This window comes from Schistocerca gregaria, chromosome 3 (genome assembly GCF_023897955.1).
Source record: "Schistocerca gregaria isolate iqSchGreg1 chromosome 3, iqSchGreg1.2, whole genome shotgun sequence".
Lineage (NCBI taxonomy): Eukaryota > Metazoa > Arthropoda > Insecta > Orthoptera > Acrididae > Schistocerca > Schistocerca gregaria.
Genome location: NC_064922.1, coordinates 695,106,576 through 695,127,839, shown reverse-complemented (window position 1 = coordinate 695,127,839; position 21,264 = coordinate 695,106,576). Strand labels below are relative to the sequence as shown.

The window sequence follows — 21,264 nt, the reverse complement described above, 5'->3', positions numbered from 1 at the left end:
GCAGGTTCGAATCCTGCCTCGGGCATGGATCTGTGTGATGTCGTTAGGTTAGTTAGGTTTAAGTAGTTCGAAGTTCTAGGGGACTGATGACCTCAGATGTTAAGTCCCATAGTGCTCAGAGCCATTTGAACCATTTTTTTGAAGCTTTGACAATGCCAGCCACTCGTGCTGGCGAAACGCCAGAAAAAATCATCAAACAAACGAAGGCAGAAGAACCCGAGACAGAAACCTGCAGCCAGTTTGTCAATACTGATATCGCAGAATTGCTCACAGTAATTCACTCCTTATGCAACATTCCCACTCTTTCCGTTTACCATTTTACCATTAGTTCAAAACCATGTGTGATACCCTCGGTCGTTTGATCAGTTTTAGTATTCCGCAAACAGTGACATGTTTCTCCCGCATTCAATCTGACTTTGATTATATTTGCCTCAAGATTTAACTACTGTGAACAGGTACTAAATTTTCAGGAACATGACGTTTCTATTTCAGTGGAAAAATAGAAGCTATAATCATTGTGAACGGAAAGAAACTGGAATCAATCACTTTCAATATCTGAGAAAGTAACATTATCGACAGTGAATAGTTATAATACATTTACATCACAGGCAAAAATACTCTCTCTTTCTCTCTCTCTCTCTCTATCTGCCCCTCTTCTCTCTCACACACACAGACACACACACACACAAAGAGAAAGTGAGTGAGAGAGAGAGAGAGAGAGAGAGAGAGAGAGAGAGAGAGAGAGAGAGAGAGAAACAAATTCCTACAGTCTCGTGTTCATTACAATCCATTTTCTTCCTGTTTTCTCAGCTAAAATGCACAACACAGATTGCAGTCGCAACACAGAACACGACTAATTGTCTAGTTGTCTTGCCTCGTACTTGCATTCACCCCAGCCGCGCACCGAAGTCGGTTGTAGTTTCAGCGCTCAAAACTACAGATATTCTAAGCAGTGTACTTGCACATAATATTTCATTTTATTGTTGTCAACGTTACTCCTGATGAGGGAAAAATCTGAGGTTATTACTGCAGGGAAAGGAGAAAAAGATTATGTCTTACCTGTTTGGGTGTGACACATCTCTCTCCTGGAAGGGATCGTACGCTGGTAGGCCTGGTTTCTCGGGGTCTCCATCTGCGAGTTTCGCACTGTAACAAAGTTGATGTAAATGTCACAGGTAATATGTCATTGCAACAGGAATCAAATATTAACTCTGTAAAGCAATATCTCAAAGAGTGACACAGGTATAATGTATAAAACTGTAGCAGCCTTAAATGACGGGCGTTAACACCATAAATGTAAACATTTCGGCTGCTGCTGCACTATGGCTATGAAGAGAGACGTTAATAAAGAGATACATTTGCTCGCTACAGATACTTTAGATATTCACGAGCTGAACAGATTATATGGAAATCCGGACACATACAGAAAAAGAAAAAATTACATTGCTGGTAAAACACCCGGGGAGAAAGAAAATAAAAAGAACAGTTTTAGTTTTCGTAGAATAGTAGCAGGAGTAGTAGTAGTAGTAGTGGTAGTAGTAGAGGTAGAAGAAGATGAGCAAAATGGAGGTGAACCCCGTTTTTATGTTCTTTTTCCGTAAACTATGTCATTAATAGCAAATATACATCGATACATCGTTGAATATAGTGCACAGCTACACATGTTCTAGGATACATTTCGTACACGTTCTAACTCCAAATATAAGAAGATAACGTTACAGGTTCGGTAACTCTATTACAAACACGAAAGTTGTGTTTTTATTTATTTATTTTTTTAAGTGTATTCGCGGACTGAGCCACAGGCATTTCTTCTTTCAATACATTCTGCACCAAAATGTGTATTGAGCCATAAGAATTAGTTCTATCAATACACGCAACTGCAAAATGTTATTGTTCAGTTCTCGTGCTAAGTCTGATTGTTAGTTAGACTGTGAATTCATGATAACGAAACTTGTTACATCTCGGCAGCTGCATTTCTAAGGAAAGCAGTGACACGATAAAACTGCGCGTAGTAGACAGGGTCCATGTCGATTCGTAAACTTTTTCCTTCAGGCACTTAGGACTGACGACTTCAGTCTTTCAGGCAGTCGATAATTCTTTTCTTCATACTTAACACGTTACCCCGCAGAGCAAGAGGTCTCTTTTATACAACGAATACAGCACACAGTTTTAACATCACTCAGGGTCAGTATCCTTTACAACGTCAAAATGTGCGTCGATATTATCAAATTTTATGACTACTGACTGTATTTGTAACTAAGGGTTAATTAAGATAATCACAACTTGGAAAGAAAATCTGATTTCGGTCAAGTAAATTAAGTTGATTCTTAAAGTTAGTAACTTTTTAATGAACATTTCTAAACGCCCTCTATACTGTAACTGAATTTATTTAGAGCATATTACACACGAATGTGTAACCACGTGATTAAGTAGGCCACATCTAGCATAAAGACAACCAGTGTAATTTATCAGATAAATGTTGCTGGAAATTATTCAAGCTGTGAATGTTCTTCACCCATGTATTACCGAACGTGAAATAAATTAACTCTGGAATAGCACAAAAATAGGAGCACATAATAAATAAATCCATAGTTTCGAAACAACAATTTAATTAAACGCGTCAGGCGGAACTCACGTGGAGGAATGCAACGCTTCTCTGGACTGTGTGAAACTGACGTCTCCTTTCGTCATCCCGGTCTGACAGAGCAGGGCGCCGCGAGCTGAGTTGTGGACGCTCAGCTGACAGCTGACCGCGTTATAAAGCGAGCAACAAGACTGCCGTCGTTTTCATGGTTTGTTGACGCTCCGAAACGATAACACATGCTACGCAAATTCCGATAGCTCACCAAGGTCCTCCCTCTAATTTGTCATGATTCATGAAACTGAGGCGCGGTACTACAAGGACTTTGTGAAAAAGTTGTGCCGACCCGACACATCGCAGCGCCTCTGCAACTTTATAAAAGATACCAGCCGCCTTCGCCTCGGTTGATAAGCGCGACTTAGCATCTCATCCCGGAAGCTGTATATTGCCAGAGTAGTTCTTCAACTCTCCGAATAAAGTAACCATCCCATCCTACTGAAGTTGTCGCCGGGAGTGGTGCATAGGAAGCAAATACTCAGGAGGTACCGTGCCAAACGGACAGTGAGCCTCCATCAGCTGGATGTGATCTTTTGACAACTGCAGATGGATGAGTTCATGAAACATGAAAATTCGTCACAAATAGAACCGATGTTGCATTTATTGCCTTTTATACCAACAGTAAACTTCGACCTCAGTGAACGAATGCTCACATAAATTTGTGCTGTAAATTGCGTGTACATCAGGCGACACCAGACATCACGCAGACGGTGAATATATATTCTAATTTGAAATTACTTGTACCACACAAAAATACGACTTTGCAACGACAAGGTAACTAACACAATTCTTTCGTGTAAACTGATGTCAGAGTCTCATTAACCATTAATCAGTTGTCTCTCCACCTACGGTAGCGATGTTTTGGTGTAGTACTAGTCAATGCTTGTCTCAGTGAGCTCTAAAGAACATTTACAAAAGCACTGTAATAAAAGCGAAACGCAGCTGTGTTAACTTTCCTTCTCCCTCATTCCCTCAGACTGCTGCTGCAAAAAGAATCTGAAAACTACAAAAATTTTTATCTGATCATGCTATTCAAGCATCTCACGCTTCTTCAGCTGTCATTTCCATTTTTTCCTTCTAGAAATAAACAGTTGGTATGATAGATAGTTTCCTCATTTAAAAAATATTTGTTGGGATGATAAGATTTAATTGATAAAAGGTTATAATTGTACAAATATTCATCTTCATGTATCATTAATTACAAGAAAAATAATTCACTAATAAAAGAAATGATGTTCCATCTGTCAAAAAGAGCCTCGTTGTCCGAAAGAAACAAAGTGATATCAGTTGGAACTTTGGCGTTCTTGTAATTTCGATATTTCTCTACAGATTGCAGCATGAGTACGTTTTACGCGTAGCAGAACTCAGAAACAACCTTGTCACACTAACACCGCATTTTCTTCGATTTTGTCAGTCGGAACCTTGTCAATTAGATACTAATTATTCCGGAAAGCAACTGTTGATTTTAATGACAAATCAGAGGGTACCTAATTCGCCCCTGACAGTACTCCAGTACCAGTGAGACATACTACATGTGATTGTCGAAACAGTAATATATTTTTTTCTTTCATTCATAAAATGCCGATTATAGAAGCGTCCAATGTACAAAGTAAACTGTCTTAAAACAAAAAAAAAAAAAATCTGTGCTGTTCCAGGTCCCAAGAAATGTGCTCCAAGTAAGTGGTTTGAAACTTCCAAATTTGAAATTGGAAACAATTTCTTGAGCGTAAGAATCATATGGTTTGACATTAATCGGGCTTGCATGTCATAATTTTCGTGTGTTGTAGCAGATCAGTGGAATTGTAGGTCTGGTTTGGCACCCGGAACACGTCTGTGGTACTTCATTATTTCATCAGTGTCCTACTATACGCTGAAGAATTTTCGGGACATAATAAACTGTTTTGGTTAGCTAATACAGTCCTGTGCAGTGCGTGTGCGTGTGTGTATGTATGTGTGTGTGTGTGTCTGTGTGTGTGTGTGTGTGTGTGTGTGTGTGTGTGTGTGTGTGTGTGTGTACGTACAAATTTAGTATTAATGAACCTCTTTTACAAAACTTAATTACGAGGCAGTCTTTGATTTGTAGGTCATTATCGAAAAGGGCGTAGCTGAATCCAAGTCACCGCGAGAGTGCTCTAAAACGAGCGAAAGAAACTTCTCATGTAGGTTTTGATCATTGCAGGCTAGTTCAGCTGGAATGTAATATGCGAGAACTCGCACAAAAACAAAAACAAAACAAAAAAAGAATAAATTTGTCACAGGTGGCTCTAATTTTATATTCTCCCGTCACCTCCCTGGTAGGTTTGGTGCTGCCAGCCGGGATTTCTTTTGCTATGCCAACATATTTGTCTCAGGGTAGCACACCAGATGTTCTCGACAATTTGTAGGACATATTCCAGTCTCTACTTTCTCCTACAACTTTTGCCTTCTACGACTGCCTCTAGTACAACGGAAGTTATTTCCTGAAGTATTGACGTATATGAGTTGAAGGAAAATGAAGGAATTCGTTTTACAGGGAGGATTCTGGGAAAACAGATGATTCGGAAGAACTACACTGGGGTTTGACGTAGTTACCAAGCAGAAATGGCGGCAGCTGTAGAACTAATTCAGAGATTTCACTCGAGTCTTTGCAATGATCAGCATAGCCCACGTGAAATAATAGGGAGAATGTCGTTCATGTGCGTTTTGTAGGTGTAGGGAACCAATATTCGAGGAACAGTCTGGAGCTTTTCAGTTGCTTCCATTGAACAGGGTGACCCCAAAGTCTGTTAACACTTAACAACGCACTAATTAGCGGAATAACGTAGGCAGATAAGTAAAAACTGACGCACATGCTTCAAATAAAGTGGCATTTTACTGATACCAAAAAAGAGTGCAGCAACTGGCCAATAGATGGCGCTGGACAGCAACACGCCTGTGACGCCACATGAGAATTTTATATAAAATGAACTGTAGTGAGAGAGAGAGAGTCAGATCATCGCTAGATTTGTTGGTAAATACCTGCTAGATGGTACGACTTTTATGCAGAATTGTGCTCTACCCCATATTGCCAAACATCTGAAGGACTTCTTGCACACTTCGTTTTGTGAGGATCGCTTGCTGAGCCGTCTGACTGCAGACCGCAATCCGTTCGCATACCGCGGACATGCCGCCGATGACACCAGTACGCCGATGACACCGCCTTCATTGCCCTTGCCCCCACCCTGCAGCGCTCCCAACACCTTCTCCAAACCCAACTTGACCGGATCACCACTTGGTGCAACCAGTGGTTGCTTAAGGTCACTCCTTCCAAAACCCAGGCGATCACTGTAGGCAAAACCAGTCCTTCCATCCGCCTCCTCGATTTCTACATCACCATCTATGGCCGTCCTATTGCCCTCACCCCCTCCCTTAAGTACCTTGGTGTCACCCTCGACCGTCGCCTCTCCTGGACCCCCCACCTCTGGACGATCCAAGCCAAGGCAGGCTCCCGCCTCTGTCTCGTCAAGCTCCTTTCCGGCCGTACTTGGGACCTGGACCCCTCCACCACCCTCCATACCTATAAATCCCTCATTCACCCTATCCTTTTCTACGCCCACCCTGCCTGGATCTCCGCTCCCCCTACCTTTTACAAATCCATTCAGATCCTAGAACGCCACGCTCTTCACCTCGCCTATTGCATCCGTCTCCCCTCCCCCACACGCATCCTGTATGAGATTATTCCGTTTCCCCACCTCCTCCTTTTCCTCAAACAGATACCGATCCTCTACACCTCCCATAAACTCGATCCTCCTCACCCGCTGGTCTCTCCCATCCTCTCCCGCCCCCATCCGCTGCCGCACCTGTATTTTCACGACCCACCTGCTCTCCATCTCCATACCCTCTCCCAAGGTGGCTTCCGCCAACTCTCCTCCCCTCCATCTACCCCTCCTACCAACTCTGATCCTCCCTCCTTCTTCCTGTGTTTGTTTCTATGGGCACCATCTCTCCCTTCTCTCCCACTTTTCTCCCTTCTCCCTTCCTCCCCACTCCTCCCCCAGGCTTCTCCTACCCCCATGTCTCCGTTCCTCCTACCATCTCCCCTGACATTGGCATCTTTGCTCTCCCCTGTCCCTCCCCCTCCCCCTTCTCCCCCTCTTGGCAGGTCCCTGGACTTGCACACGTTACGTGGACATTTGCGGGCTGGAGATCACCGCCATCAGTTTCTTGTGTGTGTGTGCCATCGAGTTTGTGTTTAGTGTTCGCCGTCACGCTCCTATGTTCACTTGTGCCATCGAAGTCATGAGTGTTTGTGCGCCGTGCCGACAGTTTTTAGTGTGGTTTTCGTCGACTGTGAACGGCTTCGTGTTTTTTGTAATCTGTGTCTACTGTCTTTTGCCCGCCTATTTGTTCAGTCTTTTCTGTGCCCTCTTTATATTTTTATCATTTTCAACCTGTGGCTGAAGAGCGGCGTAGGATGCTGCTCACAGCCCACCTTTTGTGAAGGTGTTCAAATCACAATAAAGAAAAAATAATCCGTTTGTTTATTGGTTGTGGGGTTACCTGAAGTCGCACGTCTATGATGGTAAAAGACAAAAACTAATTGTGTCATACGCAGCTGGCGCTGCAGTTGGTCATTTTGTGCACACTTTTTGGTTTCAATAAAATCCCAGGTGATTGGCAGGCAGCGGTCATCTGCCCTCTATGCAAGATAGATGACAAAATGGATTGCACAGACTATAGAGGAACATCTGTTAAAAGATCTTGCCGAACTGTGTACTGGATAGGATCCAGCTGTTTGCATAAGAAGTGGATAGTGAATGTCAAGACGGCTTCAGAGACGGCCGTTGGATTGTGGACATGTGCGTACAGCGACAGCTCGACTAGAACATGTAAAAATATGGCGAAGACATTCGTGACCTCTTCACAGAATTTTAAGAAGACATCCAGCGGGATAGCGTGATGAATTGCCTAACCGAGTTTGCAGTACCCAAGAATGTCGTTAGTCTAGTTGGATTTTGTATCGCTGATTGAAATGGCAAAGTGTACCTCGGGAACCTGGTTACGGAGAGTTTAAAAGAAGCGCAGGGTTTAGAGGAGGACATGGCGCGCCACCGATGTTGGACAACCCAGTGTTCGAAAATATAATAATTAAAGCTTCCCTTAAGAATTTAGAAGGTATTGTGGTGTGAGGGGATGGATAATGAAAGCTTTCCTTAAGAATTTTGAAGATATTGTGGTATGAGGTCTGTTGTCCAGACTTAAGGAAGAACTGATGCGGATGAGCGATAACTTGGAGATGGCAGCAAGCAAGAGCGGTCTCCTTATGAAATAATCGAAGACCCAGTATCTGCTATGAACAGGACTTAGGTATTTCAAGATACCCCCTCCAGTCTATGGTAGTCGGAAACCGATCGTACGAAAAAGTTCGTTATTTTAATTATCTGGGGGTAACCTTTACAGTGGACGCACCGTGGTGAGGCAGAAATGAAGCCTAGGATCGAAGCCGCAAGCCAGTCACCCTTAAGTCTGAGTCTGCTTTTGAAATCGCGCAGACCTTCGAGGAATTTCAGACTCCATGTCTACAAAATACTGACCCAGTCCCTCGGATTATTGGGCTGTGAAGCTTGGAGTATCCGCAGCAGGCGACTAGGCAGACCAAGAAAATGAATGAGAGATGGAATCCAAAGGTCTCGCTGCAGATCGGCATGAGGCTGACTGCCGACGGAAAGCAAGAAATAGAATCCAGATGAAGAGGAACCTTACACCTGAGCGCTGTTCTCTGGACTTGATCCCTTGAAGTAAGTAAGAGCAGCTGTCTGATTGAACAGTGTAACAGTTTTATTATTACGATGAAATTATCTTCGAGTACCAAGGATCATTAACAAATGTATGATTTCTCTCCAAGCTAAAGTTGTAACCAATTAAATGCCTGTATTTATGAATTACATAAGTTGTATAACTTTTTTTTTCTTCCTAATGTGTCTAATACAACAGCAAAAGCTACATGCCCCTGGAAAATAAATCAATTAACTAGAACATAATTTACCATAATATGTTGCCTGTACTGCGTTTAAAGCAGTTACTAAGTTATGCAACACTGCATTATCATGTTCTTTACATGTTCTGAAGAAGTGTAGAGTGGTTATTATAGTGTACAGCGCATTCTCTCCACTCCTTCTCCGTCCCAGATTGAGTCATTTGTGTGTAAAGTTTCAACAAGTGTAAGAAATGTCCAACGTTGTAAACGTGTGGACAAATCTGAGTATCTTTCTGCTCTCAAGACGAATTTAGGCAATTTGAGAAAACGTGCATGTGCTGTACTTGTGAATACTTTACTTTCCTGTACCATGTAGTTGACGAAAATGAGAACTACGTCGTCGCACTAGGGTTCATTCGCCATCGAGCCAATTGACTTCAGCCAACAGTCGACAGCTACCCGTACCGGTCGGAGTGTTTCGCAGTTCGCTATGAATGTAAGTCTTATTTATATAATGGGTACCACCTCTATTCAAAACTATGTGGACATACTTTGTTTTTAGGCGGTATTGGTACTCAGTTCGTCAATGATTGACAATATTCAAATGTAAGCTACAGTATATTGCGTTTCCGGACGTATGATGGAAAATTAGGAGAACAAATTATGTGTATTAAACTGAGGACCTCGAAACGACGGAGAGGCGTCGTCCCGCCGTAGTCCTCAGTGGTTCACAACCCCACAACAGGCCACAGTAGTCCACCCACCACACCGCCACCCCACACCGAACCTAGGGTTATTGTGTGGTTCGACCCCTAGTGGACTCCCCGGGAACGTCTCATACCAGACGAGTGAAACCCCAAATGTTTGTGTGGTAGAGTAACTATAGTGTACGCCTACATGGAGACAGCGTTCGCGCAGCAATCGTCTACATAGTGTAACTGAGGCGGAGTAAGGCGAACCAGCCCACATTCGCCGAGGCAGATGGGAAAACCGCCATAAAAACCGTCCACAGGCTGGCCGGCACACCGAACCTCGACACTAATCCGCCGGGGGGATTCGTACCGGGGACCGGCACGCCTTCCCGTTCGGGAAGCAGTGCGTTAGACCGCTCCGCTAACTGGGAGGGTAGGAGAACAGATAGGCATATCTCTTTCCACAGCGACTGCTGCTTCACTGAAGTTACACTGACCGCGAGCTCAATGTGGTAAAAAAAGCCCCTCTAATTTACCAGTTATTGCTTCGGGCTATTCTTCCTGTCACAAGGCGTAACGTCGACCTGTGAGCATTCATGTTAAGACGCTGACAGATTCACAGTCTGTGTCAAGGGTCAGAGAGCTCTAACTTAACAGAGCAGGCCACAGCAGCCAACTCAACCAACAGTCGCACCATGACAGACTATTTGGCTACCTGCATGCACTCTTCACTGAAAGTGGGGCTCACTATATTGTGAATATTAGTATTGGAATATAATTTGTACATATGTGCCTATATACTGATGTTATTGCTATAAATAAGTTCTAAATCCTGGAAGCACTTACGTGGACGAGAATGCTGTCATGTCGAACACGGACCCATTGCTTTTTGTAGGCTGCTTGCTGGTTTCCACTGCATAGCTGGCTGCTGTTGACAAAAGAATGATTATCACACAATAACAAATCTGTTTGGATCGTATACGTCTCCTTAGCTAAGTAAAAACCATTTTGCGTTGTTTGATGACTGTGGCTTACAAATGGTTCTAGCGTTTATCGCATACATTTTGTTGATCGCCAACATCAGAACACAAGCATATTTTATGAACTTAGCTGTTTCTATGCTCACTGGAACATTTGAAATAGCATTGCAATAAAAATATTTCTCGTTTCACCAAATGTGGTAAGCAATTTGTTTTATCATAAATAGCCTTGCTCGTTCTCCCGTTTCTGGCAAGTACCTGAAACAGAACTACATTACGAGTGAATATCTTCAATCAAATTGCTTGTATCTTGCAACCTGAAATGCTGTTTGCCTTTATGAAGAAGCACACAAGTATTAGCCAATGAGTAGGGTGTATGTTCTTTCAGTGTCTGATGTAGATGCTGGACAAGAATAGAACCTGCACAGTGCCTGCTGTAGCGCCTGTGCCCCTTTGTGGACACATGAAGGGAAACACAGCATAAGCTATGAAATTTTAAGGATAACTAGAAATTTCAACGAATGTAGAAGTGGAGTAGTACATCTGAAAGAAAAGTGACAGGGTCTTTTCAACAATGTACTGCATCAAAGAAGTTATCATCGAAGACTCAAGTGAATTTTTAGGTAACTGAGAAAGCTTCATAGCTGCTGTAGATCGATTCAGACAATTAAAGCGTATACACCAAATCAAAACAATAAGAGGAGGCACGTGAAGACAATCAGTTGGGGTTTGTGTCACGACAGATAATCCTAGAGGTGTCAATTTCTATCTCAAACTTGGAACAACACTATCTGCTTGAAATTATCCGGATATCCCTATGTAAAGCAGAACTGAGCACTTGAAGTAACAAGAGGTGCACCTGCCAGTATAGAAGGGCATGGGGAGTATTACGTCTTCAGCAGAGAAAGTAACAGCACAGTTGGTCGATCCAGCGTGGATTACTCATTGTATGTCACCTGAGTAGCAAATACATCTGGGACATTACCACACTCATAAAGCTGCCGTAGTTGGTAATGTTGTTGCGAAGAGCAAACACGAAGGAGCAACCACAGCTAAACCATAAACAGGCAGAACGTAGGTAGTGACGTACAAGGAACTTCGAGCATTACGCACGGAGATGGTAAAAATAGCATGAAATCAGGGAAAAGGAGTCATTCATGAGATCCAGAAAGCTAACAGCAGTCAGGCTACAAGAAGCACTATATAGAGTGTTTCTTTAAGAGCGCGCAAAAATTTAACAGGACATAGAGGATGCTCCATTGAACAATTTGAGGTAGGGAACCTGGACTCGGAGAAGCCAGCTTAAGGAAATAACAGGAATAAAAACACATTACTGTGTACTTTTTTATTTACATTAGTTAACACCAGATACACTCATTGACGCAATGAATGTTCCATTTGTACTGTACCTCACAAAATGTGCTGAAACTGACGGCCATCAACCTCAATGCAAGCGTGACATCGGCGAACAAGATTCTGACGCACCCAGACAAATACATCTGGTGTGTTTCGAATTACATCATAGACGGCTCCAATTCTGGCAACTAATTCCATCTCCCTACATCTAACGTTACTACCTTGTTTGGTTGCGATCCTCTGGAAGAATGGGCTACGATTCCTCCACAAACATTGAGACACTTAACTGAAAGTTTCCCCACCAGACTTCAAACCGTTATATAGACAAAGGGTGGACACAGCCAATATTAATGTACACAAGCAGAAGTCCGGAAACTTTTGATCAGATTGTGTATAATGCGAATCAAAAAGCTTCGCTACCTGAATAACACATTCTCCTTCCGCTGTGAAGCCTTGAGATAGGCAATATAATGTGTAACAGTAATTTATGTGACTATAACTGGCATGAAATAGTTATCTGCAAGTTGTTTGTATACATACGTTGATGGGCGATAATTATTGTGGATTACGCAGCAATAATTTCACCAAGTATCACGGCTCTTTTTTTCCATTAGAGAAACCTCACGAGATCCCCCGCCCCCAAAATACCCATAAAATATACATTGTGGTGTAACGTTACCGGGAAGAAAACTAAGAAAAGAGAGTTCCGATTTTTAAATGTGTGTTCATGTCATTTCTTTCTATTTACATGCACGCGTACTTCCGTTACCATTCGTAGGCATTTAGAATTCTAAGTAGGGAATAAAATTGACCTCCAGAACTTTAATGGCAAGAAGAATTCCTAATGACACTGTATTGGATAAAATCAGACGTCGTTCCACTGTGATATCGGTCTCAGAGCTGATAGTGCACTTACTTACGGCAACACGTGTCGAAGATGGTGCTAAAACTTGTAGATAAAGGTCGAGCCAGAAAACCTTCGCCGACAGTTTACCGTCTTTCCACAACGTTCATAATTACGAAAACGTTCTTAGTATCCGTACATACTTACATAAATGGTTTAAATAGTCTTATATTTCTGGAGTCCAATCTCTCAGCATGCGTATAATGTTAATACCACGTTTAGAAATTCACTTTCTTCCACTTCTATTTGACGTGTCAATGATACGTCACCTGTTTGCGGATCAGAGAGTCCTCATTTAATCAAACATACTAATGAACATAGGCAATGATCCTCTTTGCTCTGTTTCTGCTCTTTTACTGCGGAACTTATTTAGTGCGCTGGCAGACACCTTTCTTCCCTTGGATTAAAACATGAACTATCAAATCATATAACAGACTGTTTAAGAAGAGAAGAAAGCAAACCCGAATGGACAATTAAGTTGATGTCGAGATCATTGCAGATGACGGGATGGAATAAGATTTGTAAAAGAGTAACTGGTAGTTTTCTATACCATTTCTACAAAATACTTAATATTTCTTATAACATATTGCCTTACAGTTACCGAATTGTTCGTATGTTCCTTTTAGAATGATCGCTCTGTCGAAGTCTTTTAATAACGTCAAAAAGAAGAGTTGTGCTACAGTTTACAAGCAAGCGTGTCACTTTTAAATCTGGCGGTACTGTATTCAGCACTAGAGCATCACACTGCCTGTCACACAATGTGAACTGTGTTCTGCGATCACTTGTATTTCTCAGGTAAATCTATGTGATGATTGGAAACGTGGCTCGGAACCTCGAGCAAAAGAAATCATATCTGCTCAGCAGCTGTGGTGACAGAAGATACCAATATCCTTATATTTTATCAAAACAATCTTGTACCTTATGGTTGGCTGGGTATTCCGTCTACAGGAAATGGTCGTTAAAAGCGATAGTCTGCCATACATACAAAATTATTCTCCGGTGTGTCCAGAAGCACTTCCACAGAAAGTACAGCTCTATAGCGTCAAGAATTTTGATTGGACAGAGGAGTTGTACATACGATCATCACTGTGTAATTACGTCCTGCTGAGAAACAGGCTTCGAACTGACTTTTTTTCCAGTTACATCAACTTCTATCCTTAACATTCGTGGTCTCGACAGCTTATTAGTATTCCATATGTTATAGTTCTCTCTAGTTACATCTCAGATGAACCTGTCTCTATAGGAGCAGTAATTTCCTAAAGCAGCTGTAAGATACTCGTAGATATCTCTTGATAAACTGTTCCAAGAAGCATGACTCTTCTGAGGTTATACACGACTGTCTGTTTTCTCTTCTATTTTTTGTCGCATTCCCCGTTCTCAAAGGCTGTAAATAGTGTCCTCTTTTTATTTATTGAAGTCCTCTTTCTCCTATTCAAACTGACACTAATCGAATCCAGTCGAGCACCTTCTAGTATATGTCCTAAACAATTTCCACGCGGTCTCTTTACAATTTCAGTTTACTTGTTTCCTAAGTTCATTTGCTCCCTGAGGATACGTCTATGTTAAATTTCATTTCACTATCCATATTTAGACCTAATTATTCATTAACTGAATCGAGTCGTATCATTAAAATCGTAGTCAAAGGCTAAAATTTTTTTAGGTTTCTTACAATACACAACCTTACGTTACTTTTAGATTCAATCCTATTTTTACGATATTCAAATACTTACACAGTGTCTAACAGCTTTATTCCCTGCAGCACATCTTATTTAATAACAGCAACGTCTTATGAAGTGTGTGATTACTTCTGACATTATTATCTATGTCGTAAACATTTAATATAAGTAATAATAATACTTTATCACATCTTGAATAATATCAATGTGGAGCACTGCCTGCTATTTTCAGGATTAAACCATTCATTTTATTTATACTGTTCACTGCTGCATTGTTTCGGCTGTGAAACAGTCAGACGCAATTACGTCCTTGTCTGTGTCGCATAATTGTAGAAGCAGGGCACGGACAGCCGCAATTTAGAGTGATGGGCACACGAGCTACGAGAATAGGGGTAACACAGTACAGTCTTGAGCTGTGACAGCGACACTTGGGTGGCGTATAGCAACACGTATAACTTGTTCTAATCAAGAAAGAGAAAAACTTCTAACCGTAGAATTTTCCAGGTAATCGTGGATGACTCAGAAGCCTGTCGTCCTTCATAACTCGCCAACAGCTGGCCTGGTTTCGTCCTTTTCTTTCTTCCCCCCTTGTTCAGCCTCTGCCCAGGTGTTAACAAAGTACATCTACTCCCCGCAAGTGCAGCTATGACACAAGGCCCATATATCGGGAACAGGAAACGGTATCGTACGACGACGACGTTAGCCGTACGGTATTCCCGGGTTATCCAAGAGTTCATTAGTGAACAGGGAACTTTCTGTTGCCATTAAACCAAAGGAAAAATCTCTACCTGGAGACACTGCTGCGTAAAAGCTTCTGTCTCCCTCAAGATCTGTTTACAGGCAGCACACAAAGATTCGAAGAACTAGTTTTCCGTATTGCAATAGTATACGTCAAGTGCAGTGTGGATAAAGTTTCTACAACATTTACCCTTAATAATACTGTATCTGTTTTGAATCGCTGCTGCTTATTTCCCTTTGGTATGATACTTTTATAATGAAGTATCTTTTTCGGTATAAAAGAAAGTAAGCTTCACAATCGCTTACAATGTTTCAGTTTTAAAACTAAATGAGAAAAACAACACAAAATTACACGTGATACAAGTAGTTGCCATCCTACCATGTTCGATTAATATACTAGGAAACTAGGGAACAGTGTCCATTGCCTTCACCAGCACTCATTTTTTCATTGCACTATTTATTTGTTTATTGCTTATTTAGCCTGACCGGACCATGGCCTTATGAGCCTCTACTACACTCGTCCAGGAGTAAAACACATTAAAGATATTATAAAACTTGCTCAGTAATAGTAATATTGATAATAGCAATAACTGACAATAATAATACTAAAGGACTTTTAGACTAATATAGATACGCTTGACACGTTTGAATCCATATTTAGTATTATCAGAAGAGGAATGGATAAAGGGAGAGGAGAAGATTGAAATGACAGCGGCTGTTAAGAGAGAACAGAATATAAAGGGTCGACTCTGCCGACAAGGAATAGGGATAAGTCCTAGGGAAGGGTATGATGAGCATGAGCTGCACATAAGGTAGGAGAGATAGCTTTGGCGAGGGAAGGTGGACCATTAGCTTTCTTTTTAACTTTGGAAGAAATTTGATTTCTCTGGTGTTTTGAGGAAAACTGTTGCAAAGTCGGGTTCCTCATACAGAAAATGATCTAAAAAATATGGCAGTGCAATTTCATGGTACCGAGAGAGTTTTAATTGGTTGGGAACGAGTATTTCTGCTGTACTGTGCGGATAGTAGCGCAAGAGTCGAAGACAAATAAGAGGGAGTCCAATGATAGAGAAGACGATAGTGTAAACACAGGAGTATGTTAGTCTCTACGCTCATCAGAACATAGCCAATAAAGAGCAGACAGCCGACAAGACGCCTTACCTGTGTGCTGTCATTCGAACGACAACTTGGAAGTGAAGGTCTTGCAAGAAACCAGCAGCAAGTTGTCGAAAATCAGAACAGAATCACCTCTATTAAGACCAAGATGTTGTCATTCGTATAATAACATTGAAATCAACCGATATGAAAACACGGAAAACTCTATCCCAGAACGCATACACATCTAAAAACAAAAGGAATTTATACATTACTCTCGCCCTTCACTAAGATGTTATCGCCTCACTGAAGGCTATTCTTATGTTGCGTCGCATATCGAAAATATATAACTCTCACATCTTGAAAAACAAAGTAAAGTGAACACCAGAAGGTAAAAATCAGTTCTAAGATAAGAAATATTATTACATATCTGTCTCAAATGAACTTCGGTCTGTAATGAGTTTTGATACCTAATCTTTTCTGTTAATGATCGAGGACAAATGAACTAGTATTTTATACGTTTGTGAAACAATCACAGCATTCAGGGAAGTGCAGATAAATAAGAGATACAACTGTGGAAACTGCGAGTCATGAAGTCAAATTGCAGGAGTGGAACAAAGGCTCGTGACCTTAAGTGCCAACATTTAATGTAGACCCAATCACAAGAGAAATGAAAAAAAGAAGTAAATGATATATTTAACAACTGAAAAGAGAACCTCAAAGGGTAGTATTAAAAAAGTGATACACTTACCCTTCGATTTTGCAGTAATCTCGTGCCAAAGTAAGATGTAATATACAAAAAGGTATGGGGAAGATATTTCGGGAGACGATGCAGAAACTTTAAGATTATATTAGACGCACAAAAAGTGTGTGCGATGAACTCCGCGGCCTCCGGATTCATTCTGTCTTGTAAAGCGAAGAACTCAAGTTCGAATTCCGTCTCGCACGTATGCATGGATCATAAAATTGCTGCGTCAACTTGGACGAACTACAGTGATACGATTAATGACAGACATGACAATACGTGTGTGTAGTATAGATTCCGTATCGACGAGAAATGAGAAACTACATAGGAACCGAGACATTTAAACACTAATGAGTTACCTTTATATCTAAGTTTCAAATGACCTTCAATAAAACACATGAAGTTATTTTCCGGACACGGCAGCTGATACCGGTACTCTGCGTTAGCGATCGTACTACTTGAGCAACGACCCACTTATTATAAGCTTTGTTCCATTCCATTTCGGTGTACAGTTTCAAAGTGTGACACCGAGCAGACACGATGTAAAGAGGACAGAATTATATCTCAAAGGTGGAAACGATAATAATAACAATACTAATATTGTCAGCCTCACGGTTCTTTCGAGCTAACTCTGCCATCGGTTTGCTGCTTTATAGTTCCTCGTTCGACCGCATGAGGCTTAATGAAGCCAGTGGCAGACCTTTGCAGCATGATCTGGCGTGTCTGCAACATGAAACTGGAAACTCAGCAGCATCGTCGGGAGATGATAACCAGTAGACCACTGAGACAATAGACTGGTGGAATGATCGGTTGGAGAAGGGTTACAGAATTAACCTTTTAAGGGACTGTAGATGGTGTCGAATATTATTATTCAACTGATATTGAACAGAATTCAGACAGATCACGAAGAGTAACACAGAGAAAGAAACTGCCCAGGTCCGAGTAGGACTTGCACACTGAGGATACCGTACAAACTTAGTTATGTATGTAGACATTTAATCCAGTCTACGATTTTTGACCGCCATTGACTTTGATACTGGGAAGACATCGATGCCAGGGATAGTAATGTACACAGGCATTTCATCCATTCGACGAATTTTGCCCGTTATCGACGTTGAAACTGGTAAGATATCGGTCCCAGACTTTCGAGAGCGTTTTAATTTCAATTCTGAAGTAGGATAACAAATGACAAAAGAAGCATATTTTTAGTGTGATACAATTACAAGGAAACTATTTTCTGACTCTTTTGCTTTACTTGTGTTGTGAAGCAGTTCTTCTTGCCAAATTTTGTCATTCTACATCAAGAGGAAGTATTCTATAAATTTTAATTAATGACTTTGAGAGTGTCGAAACATGTGATGTAAAAGACAGTATATTTTGCTTTCGTTGACTTAGAAGCAAACGTTTATTATAACACCAAGAGAGCATAACACCATAGTGGTTCAAATGGCTCTGAGAACTATGGGACGTAACTTCTGAGGTCATCAATCCTCTAGAACTTAGAACTACTTAAAACTAACTAACCTAATGACATCACACACATCCATGCGAACCTCCGACTGTAGCGGTCGCGCGGTTCCAGACTGTAGCGCCTAGAACCGCTCGGCCACCCCGGCCGGCCCATAGACGTTAGTATCGTACATAAATTTCAACCCGATACGTCCACCAATTCCTGTGAATAAGGGATCTTAACCGAAGGACGGGCAGACAGACAGAGCGGTAACAAATCAGAATTTTTTTATCGTTTTCTGTTATTTCAAATTAACAATTTTCTGATTTCTTCTCTTGGTTGTAAACATTGCTTCTTGCCAAATTTGATGATACTAGGTCAATGGGAAGTACCCTATAGGTTTCGATGAGTGAGTTTGCTAGTATCAAACTAAATGAAATAAATGGCCTTATCTTTAGGTTGCTTTGACTTATTACACCGCCAAGTGACTATAGACTATAGTGGCAAAAATTTCACCTTGATACCTCTACCTGTTCCTGATAAAAGGGGAGTTATCAGAGGGACGGACAGACAGATAACAAATGAGAAAAAAGTTTCGTGTTATACAATTACAAATTAACAGTTTTTGGATGTTTTCCCTTTAATTTTACAGTGAAACCTTGCTTCCTGGCAAACTGCGTAATTTTAGACAAAAGGAACTACACTACAGGTTTTGATGAATGAGTTGCGAGTATCAAATTATGTGATATAAATGGCCGTAGCTTTTGACTGTGTTGACCTGATGCTTCACTTTTTTTTACGTATCCAAGGAACCGTAACTTTAATATGTGACACAAAATTGCAACTTGATACCTCTACTAGCTCCTGAGAAAAAGGGTTTTGAACAGCCGAACAGACACAGACTGACAGCAAAGTAATCGTGTAAGTTTCCTTTTTCACCGTAAAAAGAGACATATGCAGATACATGTTTTACACACACACACACACACATAGCCTTTGCTGCCGTACCTTTCTCCTGCTGCTTAGCGGCTGAGGCTCCCATGGTGCGAGTCGGCAGGGCGGCGGAGGCGCTGCGCTGCTGTTTGTCCTTCCGTCGGCGGCGTCACGGTCCCACTGGCTGCGTCGGCGGCGGCGCGTGCGACGTCCCCCGTCAGGTGTTCGCCGGGTAGCGGGGTCACGTGACCGCTTTCGCCTCTAACCGCTAGTTCCTTCTGCGGAGCGTGATGATCTGCTGTCGGGAAAAACACAGCAGCTGTGAAGCGCCGGGCTGATGGCGCCGGATTCTGCGGTGGCCGCTATCCGCAGGGGACACCCAGCAGTCGGAAACGCGACAGCGCGGAGGAAATTCAGAGCGACGGCTCTTAAGAAACGGGCTCGTCATCGCGCTTCCTATTGAATGATGAAAATGGCTGCGGCGGTTGCATCAGAAAAAAACCTGTGCAGCTGCGTTAGCAATGAATGTGTTGTCAGAGCGACGTCTTTATCGTGGCATTCAAATGGTCCAGCAGCATTGCAGAATCAGATTTCGGTGGACGTCGATAAATGATACGGCATTATATTATCTAAATAAAACACGATAAGCTACTCACTTAATCGCTTTGAAGACCAATCAAATATTCGACTGTATGTAAGGGAATAATCACGAGATTGCACAAAAACTTCTATCTGCTATACTGGCGCGACTCTTGCACTTATAGAGGTAAGAGAATATAGTCTGACACCAGCTAGTCAAAGATACGACACCAAAGTCTCCTGTGATCGTCTGGAAGTGGCCGAGGGAAGAGTTTTGGTCAAAGGTAACAACCAGGAGAGAACCAGTCCATGCAGAAAACAGCCACCATTTGGACTTTATGCCGCAACGTGAGTAATATACAGGGTGTTACAGAAGGAAAGGTAAGTACTTTCCGAGGTGATAGTATAGACGAATTCCAATAAAATACTATGTAACATGTGTCGAAGTACATAGATACAGCTGAGTTCAAAGTATTTTCGATTCTTGTGTTGGAACACCGGTTGCTACGCGTTGCTATGGGCGCATTTATCGAATGTCAGAAGTAGAATGTCGATGTTCACGTTGTCAAGTTGTGCTTTAGTTTACATTGAACTTTTCATTGTGATTTGTTGGCCAAGTCTACTGTACTGTAGCATGTACATATGCTGAGTATGCCGATATGGTGTAGCATGTACATATACTGAGTATGCCGATATGGTGTTTGTTTATGGGTTTTGTAATGGAAACGCTTCTGCTGCTTGTAGAGAATATGGCATAGGACTTCCTGACCGCAGACTACCAGATTCAAATGCGTTTACTCGTGTGTTCGATACACTGTGTGACGCTGGAACAGTACCCAGCAGACATGTTGCATCTGAACGTGTAAATAAACCGACTGTGGATGAAGTAGAAGACATTATTTAGTCAGTAGAACGTAGTCCTTCAACAAGCACGTGTATAATATCTGTATGTACCAAAGTTCCATATAGAAGAATATGGCGGACATTACGCATGCACGGGTTCCATCCATATCATTTACAGCTCATTCAACTCCTTTGAGCAGGAGATGAAGATAAACGATTGGAATCTTGTCATTGGACACTTTAAAATCGCCAGGTAATCCCATTTTTACTCTTCACTGATGGAGGCACCTGATGGCGTCAATAACGCCCGTAATTCACATCAGTGGTCTGGAAAAGGTCCACATGCCATTATGTACACGCATTTTCAATAACGCTTCTCTGTAAATGATTTTTATTTGATAGAGGATCAGTTGATTGGTCCTGTTGTGTTACCGCATCGTCTTACAGGGCCTCATTATCTACACTTCCTCGAAAATGAGCTTCCAGCATTTGTGGAAGAGATTCCTTTAGCTACAAGAATGCATATCTTCATCCAGCATGATTGGGCACATCGTCTAAACCTAACATTCCTCGGAAGATTGACGGCAAGCTTCTTGGCAACCAAGGTTGCCGGACCTAACCCATTTGGATTTTTTAATGTGGGGATGGGTGAAAGGCGAAGTCTACAAGGAAACAGTAATCACGACAGCTGATTTAATCG

The 21,264-nt window shown here is 41.8% G+C and overlaps 1 protein-coding gene across 7 annotated transcripts in view; it reads right to left on the bottom strand.

The window, feature by feature from the left end:
• Positions 1-21,264, bottom strand: part of LOC126355940 (proton-coupled amino acid transporter-like protein CG1139) — a 238,361-nt gene that overhangs the window by 55,445 nt on the left and 161,652 nt on the right. For 2 of the 7 annotated variants that reach the window (XM_050006519.1, XM_050006516.1), the window contains 3 exons: positions 19,218-19,440; positions 10,112-10,193; positions 1,060-1,146 (listed from right to left, as the gene is read on the bottom strand). In XM_050006519.1, the coding sequence (XP_049862476.1) occupies positions 1,060-1,146; positions 10,112-10,193; positions 19,218-19,251 (203 nt within the window). In that variant the 5' untranslated portion in view covers positions 19,252-19,440. Of the gene's footprint in view, positions 1-1,059; positions 1,147-10,111; positions 10,194-19,217; positions 19,577-21,264 lie in introns of those variants that run through there. The other 5 variants (XM_050006523.1, XM_050006521.1, XM_050006518.1 and 2 more) reach the window with 4 other exon arrangements.